The sequence below is a fragment of the Moschus berezovskii genome, chromosome 2 (genome assembly GCF_049115385.1).
Source record: "Moschus berezovskii isolate FMDL1 chromosome 2, NW_MosBer_1.0, whole genome shotgun sequence".
NCBI classification, from domain to species: domain Eukaryota; kingdom Metazoa; phylum Chordata; class Mammalia; order Artiodactyla; family Moschidae; genus Moschus; species Moschus berezovskii.
The window spans coordinates 13,497,285-13,512,328 of NC_142461.1; the positions used below are offsets into that span (position 1 = coordinate 13,497,285).

Consider the following 15,044-nt stretch of genomic DNA (forward strand, 5'->3'; position numbering starts at 1 on the left):
TGCCAGGTAACTAAGGTCCACACTTCCAAATTCCCAGAAGAGAGGCAGCAATTGGCCCAACTTGAGTCATGTGACCCCCTTTGACCAATTAGCTGAGTCCAGGAGGCACCGTTATCCTGTATCCACAAGACCCTCGTGTCCCGCCCCCATGGACGTGCTGGGGGTGGGTTGTGGGGATAATCTCAGAAGGCAGGAAGTGTGGACTGAGCAATCACCACAGGGGCTGTGACAAGGAGCCTCTTCAGACAAGAGAAAAAACCCTCGTCCAGAGATTGGCACAAAAAAGGGTTTTGCCCATTTGGCTGTGCCAAGGGTGAAAGTTGTGCAAGGTTGTGTGACTTTTACATTGCTCTTAGGAGGTTGTGCTGTTTTACCAACACACAGGTTAGTTCCTGGGTGTTGCTGGTGGTGTTAGTTCTACCTCCCTGATCTTCCTTCGAAGGAAGATCTTTCAGGATGGTCTGAGCTTCTTATAAAAGCCTTTTACAAGCTCTCAAGTATGAATCTAGTACTTATGCAAAAGGTGCTCCATTAAACAAGAATGTGTTCCAAGCTGCCCTGGGGGAAGGTGTGGGATTGAGACTCCAGAGGCACCTGTGACAGGGTCGGGGGGACATGGTGGTCAAAGACTTTCCTGGTACTGTCCCTGAGGTGGAGGCTGCAACTGTCTGTGTTAGGTGTGGGGCTGAGGCTGCTGACCAGGAAGCAAGAGAGAGAACTCCAAGGAAGGGTGTGGTGCCGGGCAGAGGGCAGAGGGCCAGCCCGGGCTCAGGTTGCAACCCTGCTCATCACCAACCTCACACACCCGCACTCACTCACTCATCCCAGGGGCTCCTGGCAACCTAAACCTCTCAGCTGGGGTAACAGGGCACCCTGTCCAATGGAGGAGACGAGACTGTGTCTTTCCCACAGGCCACCATCTCCCCACCGCCTGACACAGGGCACAGGCTCTTTGTGTGTTGCCTGAATGAATGAGGGATGGATGAATGAATGAACAGACGGATGGATGGTCCTCTCTGGTGCCACTGCCCTTCTTCTCTGACGCCTTTTTCCCTTGATGTCTCAAAGTCCCAGATTCAAGAGCCCTGTCTCTCCAACAAGCAAGTCATCTCATCACTCAGACACTCAGCTTTCCCATCTGTAAAATGGGGATGACTCAAGTCTGTTCTGGGTAAGGTTGCTGAGAGGATGAACAGAGATCTCATCAATGAATCTGTAACTGAAAAGTCAGAACAGACATGCGCGGGTTTGGGAGCAGGGCCATCTTCCCTGCTACCACTACTGTTGGGCTCCTCCGAGAAAGCTCATCGCCTGCCACCCCCACAGTCCTGACCCAAATGACCACACGGCCGCCAGCCTCATTCAGTGCTTACGGTAAATCACATTTAATGGTTTTTCAAAAGGGAATAGAAAAATCAGAAAAGAAATTCACAGCACTCGCAGTCAAGAAAGAGTGAACTGAAAAAAAACAGGAATATATTAAGCTTTTGATTAAAAAAAAAATGCAAACGCAGTTCCTCCCACACTCACCCCTGTGTTCTCACTCATGTTCCTAGTTACATGCCTACCCTTGGGCGAACACACACACACACACGCTCAAAAACAGGCACAATCTCCCAGCACACACACTCAAATGCACACTCCCCCCAGGCTCGAAGGGTGAGAGAGGAAGAAGCCCAGTCGTGTCCTGGGACCCCACCTCGCAAACCCCTCTCGCTGAACTGGCAAAGCTAGACTAAACTCGGGCTCCAGGGGACACACGCAGGGCTCCGTGAGCTGCGCTGGGGACAGGCGGCCTCAGACGATTCTGTTCTCCAGGATGGCCAGCCGCTTACTCACAGCTTCCAGTGGACTGGGAGTTAAGGACAGGCGAGGGCTGACCGGAGCAGGGCAGTGACGGTGTAGCACCTGAACTCAGGGCCCCGATTCCAGGACTTTCTCTCATCCCTCCCCATAGCGTGTGCCCTCGCCAGTGTCAAACTCACCCATCCACGGCCCTCAGGAGAGTGCTTTCCAAAAACAAGCCGGCAGTTACGGTGGGTCTGGAAAGCCCAGCCCTGCCCAGTTGCAGGTTTAGGCCTGCTGGGTACCCGCCTAGTCCTGCCTGAGCCCGGGGAGCTGTGCGGGGTGCAGCCCCATCTGAGAGGAGTCTGGTGGGTAGGCAGGTCACCGAGCTCCTGAGAAAGTGGAGTCCACAGGCACCACGTTTTCCCAAGCACGTCCAGGACTCCGTGTGTGCCCAGCCAGGCCCAGCCTCCCAGGCCAGGATCCAGCCCGTCTTCAACAGGAGCCTGCCCGACCCAACCACACAAGGGGCAGGGCTCTCTCCTCCCCCGCCCACAAGGCCCTCCTGACCTCTCCCCCTCCTCGCAGAGGCTTCTGGGAAAGGATATGCTTCCGGGTCAGGGCCTGCAGCAGCCCCTCCACTTTGGTCTGGAATTTCACGATGGACTCGCAGGCACATGGATCTTCCTCTGGGGTGGGCAGAAAGTGGGGAAAGGGAAAGGAGCTGGTGAGGGACTGCTGCCAGGGAGGCGGATAGTCACTGGTTGGGGCCCGAACTGGAGTGTCTTGGGGGAGTGTGGGGCCTGGGAGATGCGAGAAGGCAGAGAGACATGTAGAGTTCCTGAGACAGAGCTCCCGGGGTGATGGAGGGGGCGATCCCTGAATGTCTTCCTGACCCCTCAAAACCCTGATAAACAACTCCAAAACAGCCTCCCCAACGCTGGTCACCTACAATGTGCAGGACGCTGTAGTCGGGGGCCCCACCGTCATAAAGGTGACGCCTCACCCCAGCTCTTTGGGTTCATTATTCATCCTGTTTTACAAACAAAGAACTCAAGAAGGAAAACAACTTGCCCAGAGCCAGCAGCTAGTTAGTGTCAAAGCAAACATGCAAACCCAGGCCTGTCTGGCTGGGGAATCTACACTCTTTACCACTGGGAACCTGGAGAGGAAGCAGAGTTCAAATCCTGGCTCCTCCAGTTACTCAGTTGTTCCACCCCTCTGGCCTTGGTTTTCCTGTCTCTAAAATGGGGATAACAATATTCCTACCAAATAGGATTAAATGATTTCATATTTGGAGAGCACTGAGAACAGTGCCACTTGTGGAAGAGCATTCAGTACATGTTTGCTGAAGAATCAGAGAAGAGGAGAATGAAAAAGCTGGCTTAAAACTCGACATTCAAAAAACGAAGATCATGGCATCCATTCCCACCACTTCATGGCAAATGGGGAAACAATAGAAAAAGTGACAGACTTTACTTTCTTGGGCTCCAAAATCCCTGCAGATGGTGACTGCAGCCATGAAATTAAAAGACGCTCGCTCCTTGGGAGAAAAGCTATGACCAACCTAGACAGCATATTAAAAAGCAGAGACATTATTTTGCTGACAAAGTTCCGTCTAGTCAAAACTATGGTATTTCCAGTCATGTATACATTCCACTCATGTATGGATGTGAGAGTTGGACTATAAAGAAAGCTGAGCACCGAAGAATTGATGCTTTTGAACTGTGGTGTTAGAGAAAACTCTTGAGAGTCCCCTGGACTTCAAGGAGATCAAACCAGTCAACCCTAAAGGAAATCAGTCCTGAATATTCATTGGAAGGACTGATGCTGAAGCTGAAACTGCAATATTTTGCCTATTTGATGTGAAGAACTGGCTCATTGGAAAAGATCATGATGCTGGGAAAGATTGAAGGCAGGAGGAGAAGGGGATGATAGAGGATGAGATGGTTGGATGGCATCACCGACTCAATGGACATGAGTTTGAGCAAACTCCAGGAGATGGTGAAGGACAGGGAAGCCTGGCGTGCTGCAGTCCATGGGGTCGCAGAGTCAGACACGACTGAGCAACTGAACTGGAAAGTCAGATTGGTCAGCCCTCTTCCCAGTTACGCCAACTCATGATGCTGTCCCAGCTCCTGTTTTCCCCACCCATACCTAGTCCAGGATGCTTACAGAAACACACGTATTGTCAGAGCCCCACCTGCTCCTCCCACCAGTGCCCTTTCTGGTCTCACTCACCCACACAGATCCTCTTCTGCAACTTCTTGCCGATCTGGTTGATGGTCTTGAAGTCAGCTGTGTAGAAATAGTGCTCTGCCACAGGCTCCGAGGCGATTTCCCTCAGCTCATCCTCCACGGCATTGCCCACACCCACAGCAAACATTTTAAAGCCTACCAAGAGGAACAAGGTGAATAATGGTGGCCATGGGGACAGGAAGCTTCCCTGATAGCTCAGTTCATAAGGAATCTGTCTGCAATGCAGGAAACCCCGGTTCAATTCCTAGGTCAGGAAGATCCTCTGGAGAAGGGATAGGCTACCCACTCCAGTATTCTTGGGCTTCCTTTGTGGCTCAGCTGGTAAAGAATCTGCCTGCAGGAGACCTGGTTTCAATCCCTGGGTTGGGATGATCCCCTGGAGAAGGGAAAGGCTAACCACTCCAGTATTCTGGCCTGTATAGTCTATGGGGTTGCAAAGAGTCGAACACGACTGAGTGACTTTCACTTCACTTCACTTTCACCATGGGGACAGGCAACCATGGCTAAATCTGGGGAATGCCCAGGCAATCAAAACCAGTCACCTTCTGGTGGCAGATGCTGGAATTGCAGGCACAATGCCTGGGACAAAGACATTGAGGAAATCAACATTTACTGAGATGCTACCATATATCAGACTTGTACTCACTCCTTGTACTGAGAACTTTGTAATCTCATGTAACCCTTATAATATCCACCTACTGGTTGCTATTATTTTCATTTAATAGGTGATAAAGCTGAGACTCAGGCTTGTCCCAAAGTGAGGTTGCCTGCCAACAGATGGTGTGCTCTTGGGAATATTCAACTGAAAAAGTTCCAAGGCTCACTTACCAAAAGACCATCAGAACAAGCCACTTACTCTTCTGGGGCTTCAGTTTTCTCATCAGTATAAGAAAGAGTTGGACAAACCTCATTTATATCGAACCTGGGTTTAGGGCACTCATCAGAACAGACACTAAGCTAAACTGAAACTGAGCTGTTCCATGTGTACTCCTGGCCATTAGTGGTGTTCAGGGTCCCAGCAGCACCTACCAAGGTCCTTGGCTTTCTTGGCAGCATCATTAATGTAGTCCTGGCTCCGGCCATCAGTGAAGACAATGCCCACCTTCTGGGCACCAGGCCTAGCCCCGCTGGACACAGTGAAAGAATTGTCGATGAGGTACTTGAGGGCAGCCCCGGTCATGGTGCCCTTCTCCATGTAGGACATGTTCCGCACGGCTGCCTTGATGTCCTTCTTGGTGTGGAAGCGGCCCAACGGGAACTCCTGGCGCACAGAGCTTGAGTACTGTACCAGCCCCACCTGGGCCAACTTGTCCGATACATCCAGCGTGTCCACAATCTGGTTGATGAACTTCTTCACCAGCTCGAAGTTCTCCGGCCGCACACTCTTGGACCCATCAATGAGGAAGACCAGGTCAGTAGCCGAACTGCCCCCGCCACCGTTGCAGACTGGAGAGGGCAGGAAGGCAGGGAGGTGAAGCTTAAGGGCACAGTCATTCATCCCAGCCACTGGCTGGGTACCCACCACACCCAACAGCTGTTCAGAAGATCACCCCATTTGGGCCATTGAAACGTGAAGCTCTAAACACTGTTAAATCACACAACTCAGAAGTGGTGGCACCAAGATGTGAGTTCGAGAGTATATAACTCCTTCCACCACACTAAACCCACCCTCCACAGTGGCAGAAAGAAGGACAGTGAGAAGAGAACTGCAAACATCAAACTCTAGAAGACATCTATTTCTTTTAAATTGGAGGAGAATTGCTTTACCATGTCGTGTTAGTTTCTGCTGTACAACAAGCCTCTTGAGCCTCCCTCCCACCCACCCCCATCCCATCCCGCTAGGCATCAGAGGGCACTGAGCTGAGCTCCCTGTGCTCTACAGCAGCTTCCCCTGCCTGCCTGCTTAGTCATTGTCGTGGCCGACTTGTTATGACCCCAGGGACTGTGCAGTCCTGGATAGAATACTAAAGGGGGTTGCCATTTCCCCCTCCAGGGGACCTTCCTGACCCAGGGATCGAAGCTGTATCTCCTGCAGTGCCTGTATTGGCAGGCAGAGTCTTTACCACTGAGCCACCTGGGAAGCCACAGCAGCTTTCCACTAGCTATCTGTTTTACACATGGTAGTGCATATATGTCAATGCTACTCTCTCAATTCATCCCACCCTCTCCTTCCCCCTCTGTGTCCAAAAGTCCATAGAAGACATCTATTGCAGGCTGGTCCAGAGGCAATGAGCAGGGAGGCTCGGGTGGGCTTCCTGGGGACTGGCCAAGGCCCATCCCCTCCCCGCCACCCTCCATAGGCTGCCTGTGTCCGGCCCACTGACCATTGCAGGTTTTGCCGTCACTGTTGAGGGTGAAGCCCTCGCGGCAGGCGCAGGTGTAGGAGCCCGGGGAGCTGACGCACAGCTGCTCACAGTCATGGTCGCCCGTGGCACACAGGTCTGACACCACTGCAGGGACGAGTGGAGACAGAGTCACACGGTCACCAGGCCTTGGATACCTCAGCCAGGATGGCCCCTCATATACTCAGGGACACTCAGGCCCTCACCTGGGTGGGGTTCCAGACCCTCAACCCAGGCCAGAATCACTGCAGTCGGGCTGACATCCCTGGAGACGGTGACACTGCTGGTAATAAACTAAAGCTTCCTGCTGAAATGATACAGGCCACAGGGGCAGGCCCTAAATCCCTTTTGTTCACTGTTGTATTCCAAATGACTAGAGCAAAGCAAGCAGCAGTGAACGCAGCACACACAAGACGCTCAACAAATACTTGTGAAATACCAGACTTGCAGTACTGTGCATTATGGCCTAGAATTCTCACAGTTAGATTCAGGTTCTTCCCAGACCTGTTTCACACGTGGAGAAGAATCCTTGCACTGCCCCCTCCACCCCGCAAAAGGTTCTGAACTTTCTCCACCCCAATGCCCAAGCCCCCTCAGACCTTCCCACATCGCAGAAGACTCTGGCATCCCAACCCCCACGCCCCTCCACACACACACACACCCCGCAGCCAAATAGCACAGGCTTTTTTAGGACGTCCCCAGGTCCTCTGCCAGGACTCTATCTCAAAAAAAAAAAAAAGCTCTTTTGAGCGTCACCTCCTCCCCAAGTCCCTCAACCTCGGACTGGGTGTGGATCAACCCAGATAAGGCCCTGGCCCCGCCCCCAATGTGGTTTCAATCTCAGTCCCCGCCCCTTATAGGCCACCTCCTTCCCAGGCTCCGCCCCCAATCGGCCACTCTCAGCCCCGCCCCGGCCCTGGCCCCGCCCAGACACCCGACCGCCTCTCCGCAGTCTCCCTTCCCCAGCACCACCCCCAGCCTGGCCCATCGCCTGCCCCCCGCCGCCCGCTCACAGCAGAAGGCCTCCCGGAACTTCTTGGACAGCTTCTCGATGACGCTGTAGCTCTCCACGTAGTCGACGTGCTCGTCCTGCGGCTCGCTGGCGATCTGCTGCAGCGTGGCCTTGTCCACGCGGCCCACGCCGATGGCGAACAGCTCGATGCCGCCGGCCCGGGCCCGCGCAGACACGTCCCGCACGCTGTCCTGGGGCCTCCCGTCCGTCACCACGATGACCACCTGCGACGCAGAGGACGAACGTGCGAGGGCCTGGCCTCCCTCCCCACGCTGGGTGGGCCACTTGGTCCTCCAGTAGCCGCCCCCCCCCAGCTCCCCAGGACGGTTGACATAAAAGGAGATTGACCCGGAGGGGCGGCGTGGCAAACCCCGGTCACGCAGCTATTCGGTGGCAGGTGGATATGACTGCCACCACCACATATCAGGCCCAGGAAAAAGAACTTGGATAGTGGAAGAGGAGAAAGGTTTCTTCTGAGTGAGAGGCGTGGCTAAGGTGCTCTTCCATCTGACTAGGGCTCTGGGTGTCTCCTCCTCCATCAGACAGCTCTGTGACCTCTGAGGACAGAGCCACCTCTTCTCCGTCAGCCTGGGGGAGCTTGCAAGGGCAGAGCCAAACCTCTATACTCAACACCGTGCAGTTCTACCTTTTGGCCACCAGAGAGAGGCAGAAGCTAAAGAATGGCAGTCTTTCCTCTCTTCTGCCCATCTTCCCTGTATACCTTGGGAGAGAGGTGGTACCCATATAGATGCCCACGGAATGAAGAGGCTGCCTTTTCTCCCTCCGTTCCCCAAGACGCTAACTTCCCTAGGAGGAAAACTTCCCCTCCCACAAGGCCCCTGAGTGCTCTATCTGGGAAAGGGCCGCAGGAAGGGACCCTGGTGCTGAGGCTGGCCCTCACCCACCCCCTGTCCAGCCTGCCCTAAGTCGGGTCCTCCAGACTGCTCTGTAGGAGTCTGGGACTCAGCGTCCAGCCCCCTTGGCTGCTTTTCTGCTTCTGACCTGAGTCTGCTTCTGATTCCTGAGTCTCCTCCCCTGGCCTGGATGCCCGACCCCCTGTCTTGGTGACCTGACAGGCCTGGGTTAGAAATACAGCGCACCTTCCTGAGCCCATATTTCTTTATCTGGAGAAAGGGGGGGGTGGGTGGTGAGGCCTCCTGAGATTATTCTTGATAAGAAGCCAGAGGGGCAGCACTATTTTTAGTGTCCTTACCCTGGGTCCCCTGGGTCCCCTGGGGAGCGGCCTTGTACAATCTCCTCCCCTCCAGAGGCTGAAGCTCCTGCCCCTGAAAACTTAACTGTATCTCTTCATTGTCGCAGGCTGCCATGTTCCTGTGAGCACCTACCTTGCTGATATCGGGGGACCTGGGGCGACCACCCTCTGCATCGCTTAAGGCCTTGGTGATGGCGAACTGGATGGCCAGACCCGTCATGGTGCCTGTGGACAGCGGCTGGATGCGACGCACAGCCTGCAGCAGCTCGGCCTTGGAGCTGTGGGCCCGCAGCGGGAACTCCTGCTTCACGGAGCTGGCGTAGTTGACCAGGCCCACGCGGGTGGCATTGGGCCCCACGTCCAGTGACTCAATGACCTGAGACAGGAACACCTTCACCTTCTCAAACTCCACAGGCCGCACACTGCGTGAGCTGTCAACGACGAACACCAGGTCGGTGGGCCGGGTCCGGCACAGGTGCCCTGGGAGGGGGCAAAGGTCAGGAGGATGGAGTGGAGATACTTAAAGGAACAGGGCACCAGGGGCTACTTGGGTCCAGACCTGAGGCCTCAGGCAGAGTAGACCAGACATGAATCAGCCTGGCTGGATCCTACTGTCAGCCTGGGGACACTCAGGCAAGCAACTTGCCAGAGGCCCCCAGCTCAGCCCATAGGAAAGACAGAGGTTCGAATGGTGCCTTCACCGCGCTGAGCCTCAGTTTCCTATCTGTACAATGGGCAGGCGATCCCTTCCTTACAGAATCCTTTGAGGACAAGCCAAAATATGTGTAAGGTGCCAGCTCAGGGCTGGGCATGTAGGGTTCTCAGAGGCAGCAAAGGAGAAGATAGCCTTCAAGTCTCAGGTTTCAGCCCAGAGTGTAAACAAAGGATTCTCTTTGCCCTGCCTGGGCAGAAGGGAACTGAGGGTCGGCCCTCCGGCAGGCACCGCCTTGAAAACCCGTCAACGTGGACTCTTTCATCTGAGCATCAAAGAGAATCAGCAAAGTGCACCCAGTTTGCCCCAATCCCGCAGAGCCTGCTGGCTGGTATCTAAGAACAGGAAAAACAGCAGGAGTTCCTCGTGGCCACCTTGGCAGTCTGACCAAGTGGGCCCCCAAGACACACCCCCAGGGAGTGATGTCTTTCCAGACAGCGTGGGAAGCAGCAAGTACCACATGCTGGGAGGGACACAGAGCCCAAGTGAGGTAGACGGAGTCAGTCCTAGCTCCGCCATTATGTGGCCTTGAGCAGATCATTGCAGCTTTGAAGCTTTGCTTTTCTCATCTGCCTGGAGGGGAGGATAGGTTTAATGCTTGATGTTATCACTGGCCTGGCCCTGCAGCCAGTACAGAAGTCTACACTCTGTCCCGCACTAAATCTGGGCTGCTCCCAAGCAGGGATGCAAGAAGAGTCAAGAAAGACAAGGTGTGTGGACGGTCCTATCTCCCAGCCACGGTGCTCCAGGCCTGGACATCAGAGATCCTCAAGGGACCTCAGAAATCACCTTGCAGCTTGGCTTCCTGGACCCCACTAGCTCAGGCTCCGTTCTGTTCCGTCGCTCAGTCGTGTCCGACTCTTTGCAACCCCGTGGACTGTAGCCTACCAGGCTTCTCCGTCCATGGGATTCTCCAGGCAAGAATACTGGAGTGGGTTACCATTTCCTTCTCCACAGGATCTTCCCGACCCAGGGATCGAACCCGGGTCTCCCGCATTGGAGGCAGACGCTTTAACCTCTGAGCCACCAATGGGTAAACTGAGGCCCAGAGAGGGAGAGGGCATTGGCCACACCATGGGACAGTGGACCAGGAGCCAGGAGGCTCTTAGGCTTGCTCACTCACTGTGTGGTCTTAGACAGGTCCTCCCCTCTCTAGCCTCAGTTTCTCCATCTGCACAGGAGGAGCTGGGCATCCCAGGACTCTGTCCTCACAGCTGAAACTCAGAGTGGTACAGCTCATGGAGAGCCCAGTCCAGAATATGCTGGAAGGGCTGGTGGAAGGGGGAATGTCGTCTTGCAACCCCCACTAGATCTGCAGTCATCTGAGAGTCATGAGCTCAGCCCTGGGCCTGGTTGCAGCCCCAGGTGTCAGCAGGCTGCACCCTCGGTGACCCAGAAGACCAAGGTCCCTGCAGGATGTGTAATCCCTAAGGACAGCCTGGGAGCTGCGAAGCCCAGAGACAGGCTCAGAGAAGCCGTCTCTTGCCCCCTCCGCACAGGACAGGGTCACCGTCACCCCACCCTGGTTCTTGTGTTTGTCACCATCTCTGTCTGCTCCTGGGTCAGCCCTGTGGGGCACCCCTGCCTTCCCCACATCGCCCATGCTGTATCCCATTTAGCCTCTGTCTGTCTCAGTGCCCAGAATCCCCCACCTCACATGGGGCCCCCTCACCTCTGGACAAGGGAGCGAGGCCAGGGGCGCATGGGGCCTGGAACAGCAGCAGCAGCAGGCCGCAGAGCACCAGGCGGGGGCCACCGAGTGCCCTCATGGTTCTGGCACGCAGGCAGTAGCAGCACAGTCGTGGGGGCCAGTGGAGGCCAGGTCTTATCAACCTCACTGACCGCTGGCCCAGCCTCCCAGTCAGGCGGGCCCCCCACTAACGTGGGGTCAGCCCCCTTGGAGGGCGGAGCCCAGCTGAATGGAGGTGTGTGTGCCAGGGAGGGAGGGACGGAGTCACCCTGCCTGGGCTCCAGAGGCCCCTCCGACCACAAGGGCTCCTTTGCCTGCAGAAGCTGCAGCTGGAATCCAGGAAATATCAGGTGGGTGGAGGGTAGCTCCTCTGGGGCCCAGAGCCTGCCCTGGTCTGAAGCTGCCAGACTGAGCCCACGTAAACCTGAGTCCAACAGCCTCGTACCCCAGCCCTGCCCGGAACCCTCATCCCACACCAACACTCTTCTCCCACCTACAACTCCAGCCTTGGCTGTCCTGTCTGCTGGCTCTCCACACACACCCTGCTCTCCAGCCGCGCCTGGATCTGAGTGCTCCTCAAGCCTTTGTCCCCGCAGGACCATCTGCCCATGTTGCCCCCTCCTCCTGATCACTCTCTGCCTAACAATCTTTCAGAGTCATATCGGAGTAAACAGGTACACGAGCCCCTTGTAGGAGTGGGGCAGACTTCAATGGTGGTTCAAATGGTAAAGGATCTGCTTACAATGCAGGAGACCTGGGTTCGATCCCTGGGTTGGGAAGATGCCCTAGAGAGGGCGGGGCAACCCACTCCAGTATTCTTGCCTGGAGAATCCCCATGGGCAGAGGAGCCTGGTGAGCTATACAGTCCATGGGGTCGCAATGAGTCAGAGACGACTGAGTGACTGAGCACAGCGCACCAGGAGCAGGGCGGTAGGGCAGAGGGTTGAGAGCACAGACTTAGGAGCCAGATGACCTGGGTATGCTCACTACTGGCTGCGTGACTGTGGGCAGGTTGCTTCACCTCTCTGCGCCTCATCTGAAAGGTGGGGATGCTAATGGTGCCCACCTCCCAGGGCAAGCAGTCTTATATGAACCATCTCATCGAATTCTCTGGACAGCCCTTTGAGGCAACCAGTACTATAACCCCCACTTCCCAGATGAGGAACTGGAACCAGAGCTTTGCAGTAACTTGTCTTAAGTGCAGCTGAGCGTCAAAGCCAGAAGAGGGGCCCCGGGCCAGGGCTCTCAGGCACCCTGCTTGCCTGGGGGAAGCTTGGTGGAGGCGCCTTCTCCCTGCCCATCTCTCTCACCGCTCCCCTGGGTTAGGACCGCTTCCCTGTGCTTCTGTACCTTGTCCGTCTCGCCCGTGAGTGGATAAGTGTCTGGTTGATTCATCTCTGCATCCGGGCCCAGTCCAGGGTCTGCACAGACGAGGCAAAACTAAAGGCTTATAAATAGAGGCGTATAACCAGGAAGGGTCCCCAACATTGCATCTAGGTCCAGTTCAGTTCAGTCGCTCAGTCATGTCTGACTCTTTGGGACCCCATAGAGGCCTCCCTGTCCATCACCAGCTCCCAGAGTTTGCTCAAATTCATGTCCATTGAGTCTGTGATGCCATCCAACCATCTCATCCTCTGTCATCCCCTTCTCCTCCTGCCTTCAATCTTTCCCAGCATCAGGGTCTTTTCTAATGAGTCAGTTCTTCACATCAGGTAGACAAAGTTCTAGAGTTTCAGCTGCAGCATCAGTCCTTCCAATGAATATTCAGGACTGACTTCTTTTAGGATTGACTGGTTTGATCTCCTTGCAGCCCAAGGGACTCTCAAGAGCCTTCTTCAACACTACAGTTCAAAAGCATCAATTATTTGACACTCAGCTTTCTTTACAGTCCAACTCTCACATCCATACATGACTGCTGTCGGTAAAGTCTCTGCTTTTTAATATGCTGTCTAGGTTTGTCATAGCTTTTCTTCCAAGGAGCAAGCATCTTTTAATTTCATGGCTGCAGTCACCATCTGCAGTGATTTTGGAGCCCAAGAAAGTAAAGTCTGTCACTGTTTCCATTGTTTCCCCTTCCATTTGCCATGAAGTGATGGGATGGGATACCCTGATCTTCATTTTCCGAATGTTGAGTTTTAAGCCAGCTTTTTCACTCTCCTCTTTGACTTTCATCAAGAGGTTCTTTAGTTCCTCTTCACCATCATAAGGGTGGTGTCATCTGCAGGTCCAGTAGTTGATGAGATAGAGAGAGCATGGGCTTGACCATCTGAGAGACCCAGGTTCTGCTGCTCACCAGCTGTGTGACTTGTAGCTGGTGACTTAGCCTCTCTGAGCCTCAGCTTGTTGCCATGCAAGATGACAAGGGAGTGCTAACTCTTGGCTTGCCTGCCTCACTGGGACCATTGAAGAGTCAGTGAGAGGATAGAAGTGGAGATTGTAGGGCTGAAGGATTATCATCTTTGGGGAGGCATAACTACCAATACTTAAGACCTGTGATTTCACTCTGTATAAATTACACCTCCATAAAAGGAAATATACGGATTTTTCTTATTAAGTGATTGCCAGGCACAGCTGACCCAACCAGCAGTGTCACAGCCTTCAGAAATCATGAAGGCAACAGTCCCTTGTCCACGTGACGTGGCACACTCACTCACCGTGTCACTGTGTGTCTCTCGTTCCCCCAGCAAACCTGTGAGGTCAGCAGGCCCAACTCTGTTAGCCCATTTGTCAGATAAGGAAACGGGCGCAGAGAGGGTCTTGACCTGCCTGAAGTCACCCAGCCTCTGTAGAGACAGAACCAAGCTTAGAAATCAGGTCTTGTTCCCCTTTGCCCCTATTTTAGAGAACAAGGAAGTTAAATCCTTCTGACTTTTCATTTTAGTTTCATTTTTTCACAATTCACCACCTCCTCCAATCAGTGGAAACTGACTTCTTGCCTCTCTGCAACTTGTAAGTCTGCTTCTCTCCTCCTGAGATGCCACAGGACATGGTCATTGTGGCCCATAGCACTTCCCAAAATTGTGTTCTGAATGTGGGACCTGCTCCCGCACCGCCACGCCCACCCTGCTCCAGAGGATGTGAGCTCCCTGCCTGCAGAGGTCTCATCTGTCTCATCACCAGTGAGCTCCCCAGGCCTGGCCTGGTGCCCATCACAGATCTCTGGTAAGCACGTGAAGAAATGAATAAAAAGAAGGGACTGGTGGAGAGCTGGGTCTACGTCCACGTTAACCAGCAAAGGCCAGACAGGGCTGGGCGACGGTGACCGATGGCGAGGGTTCCCCACCACTCCCATTCTGAAGGTGGACGAGCAGAACGTGAGCTGGAGCCTCCTTGCCCCCCACCGTCCCTCTCCCGATGGACAGGGTACAAAGCCCTCTTGGCCGGGGCCGCGGCTGGGCCCGTCAAACAGCTCTTTCAGCTCCATCTCTGAATGGCAGGTCTATGGGCTCCTCAGAGGAACACAAGCGCCTTCTCTGTGTCACTTTGCTCATTAGCGAAGCCACAGAAATATGCTACAGGTAGGTTTTCAGGAACAGAGATGGGTTTCCCCCAAAGGGGCAGCTTTAACATTCCATAGCGGGAGCTTAGGGAGGGGGAGGAGACCTGGATGTTAAATATATACATTGAGGAAAGAAACTAAATATTTGTGTTTTTAAAATGTGAAACATTTTACCCCAGGAATCAGAATGGGGAACAGTGTGTCCGGTCTTGGCCAAGGAGAAACAGTGCGTTAAGCCGCCTTCACCGAGGCTGCTTCTGAAGTCAGATAGGCAGCCCGTTAAGGGCTCCCCCGTTCCCTCTCCTTGTTTTCACACACCTCGGGTTTCCAGAGACTTAAAGCCTTCAGTGTTTTATCCAAGAGAGAGTGATCCATCGAGAGGCCTCTGGGCAGAGTGTGGGTCAGGGGAAGGCCCGCAGGACTCCCCATCCTGTGCCCCATGCTCAGTTCTTTTCCTAAAGAACAAACCTGGGTATCTTTAGTTGCAGCACAGTCCACGGGTGCCTGTCCCCTTCCTCCTTCCAAACCATTA

The 15,044-nt window shown here is 54.3% G+C and overlaps 1 protein-coding gene across 1 annotated transcript; it reads right to left on the bottom strand.

Annotated features, from left to right (window-relative positions):
• Positions 1 to 1,503: 1,503 nt before the first annotated feature.
• On the bottom strand, positions 1,504 to 11,092 carry MATN1 (matrilin 1). The gene is made up of 8 exons (XM_088841755.1): positions 10,996 to 11,092; positions 8,745 to 9,091; positions 7,400 to 7,622; positions 6,369 to 6,494; positions 5,074 to 5,490; positions 4,027 to 4,179; positions 2,394 to 2,474; positions 1,504 to 1,847 (listed from the first exon to the last, which is right to left on the bottom strand). Exons 1-8 carry the CDS (start codon positions 11,090 to 11,092, stop codon positions 1,798 to 1,800), a joined length of 1,494 nt encoding a protein of 497 aa, XP_088697881.1. The 3' UTR covers positions 1,504 to 1,797.
• Between the last annotated feature and the right edge of the window lie 3,952 nt (positions 11,093 to 15,044).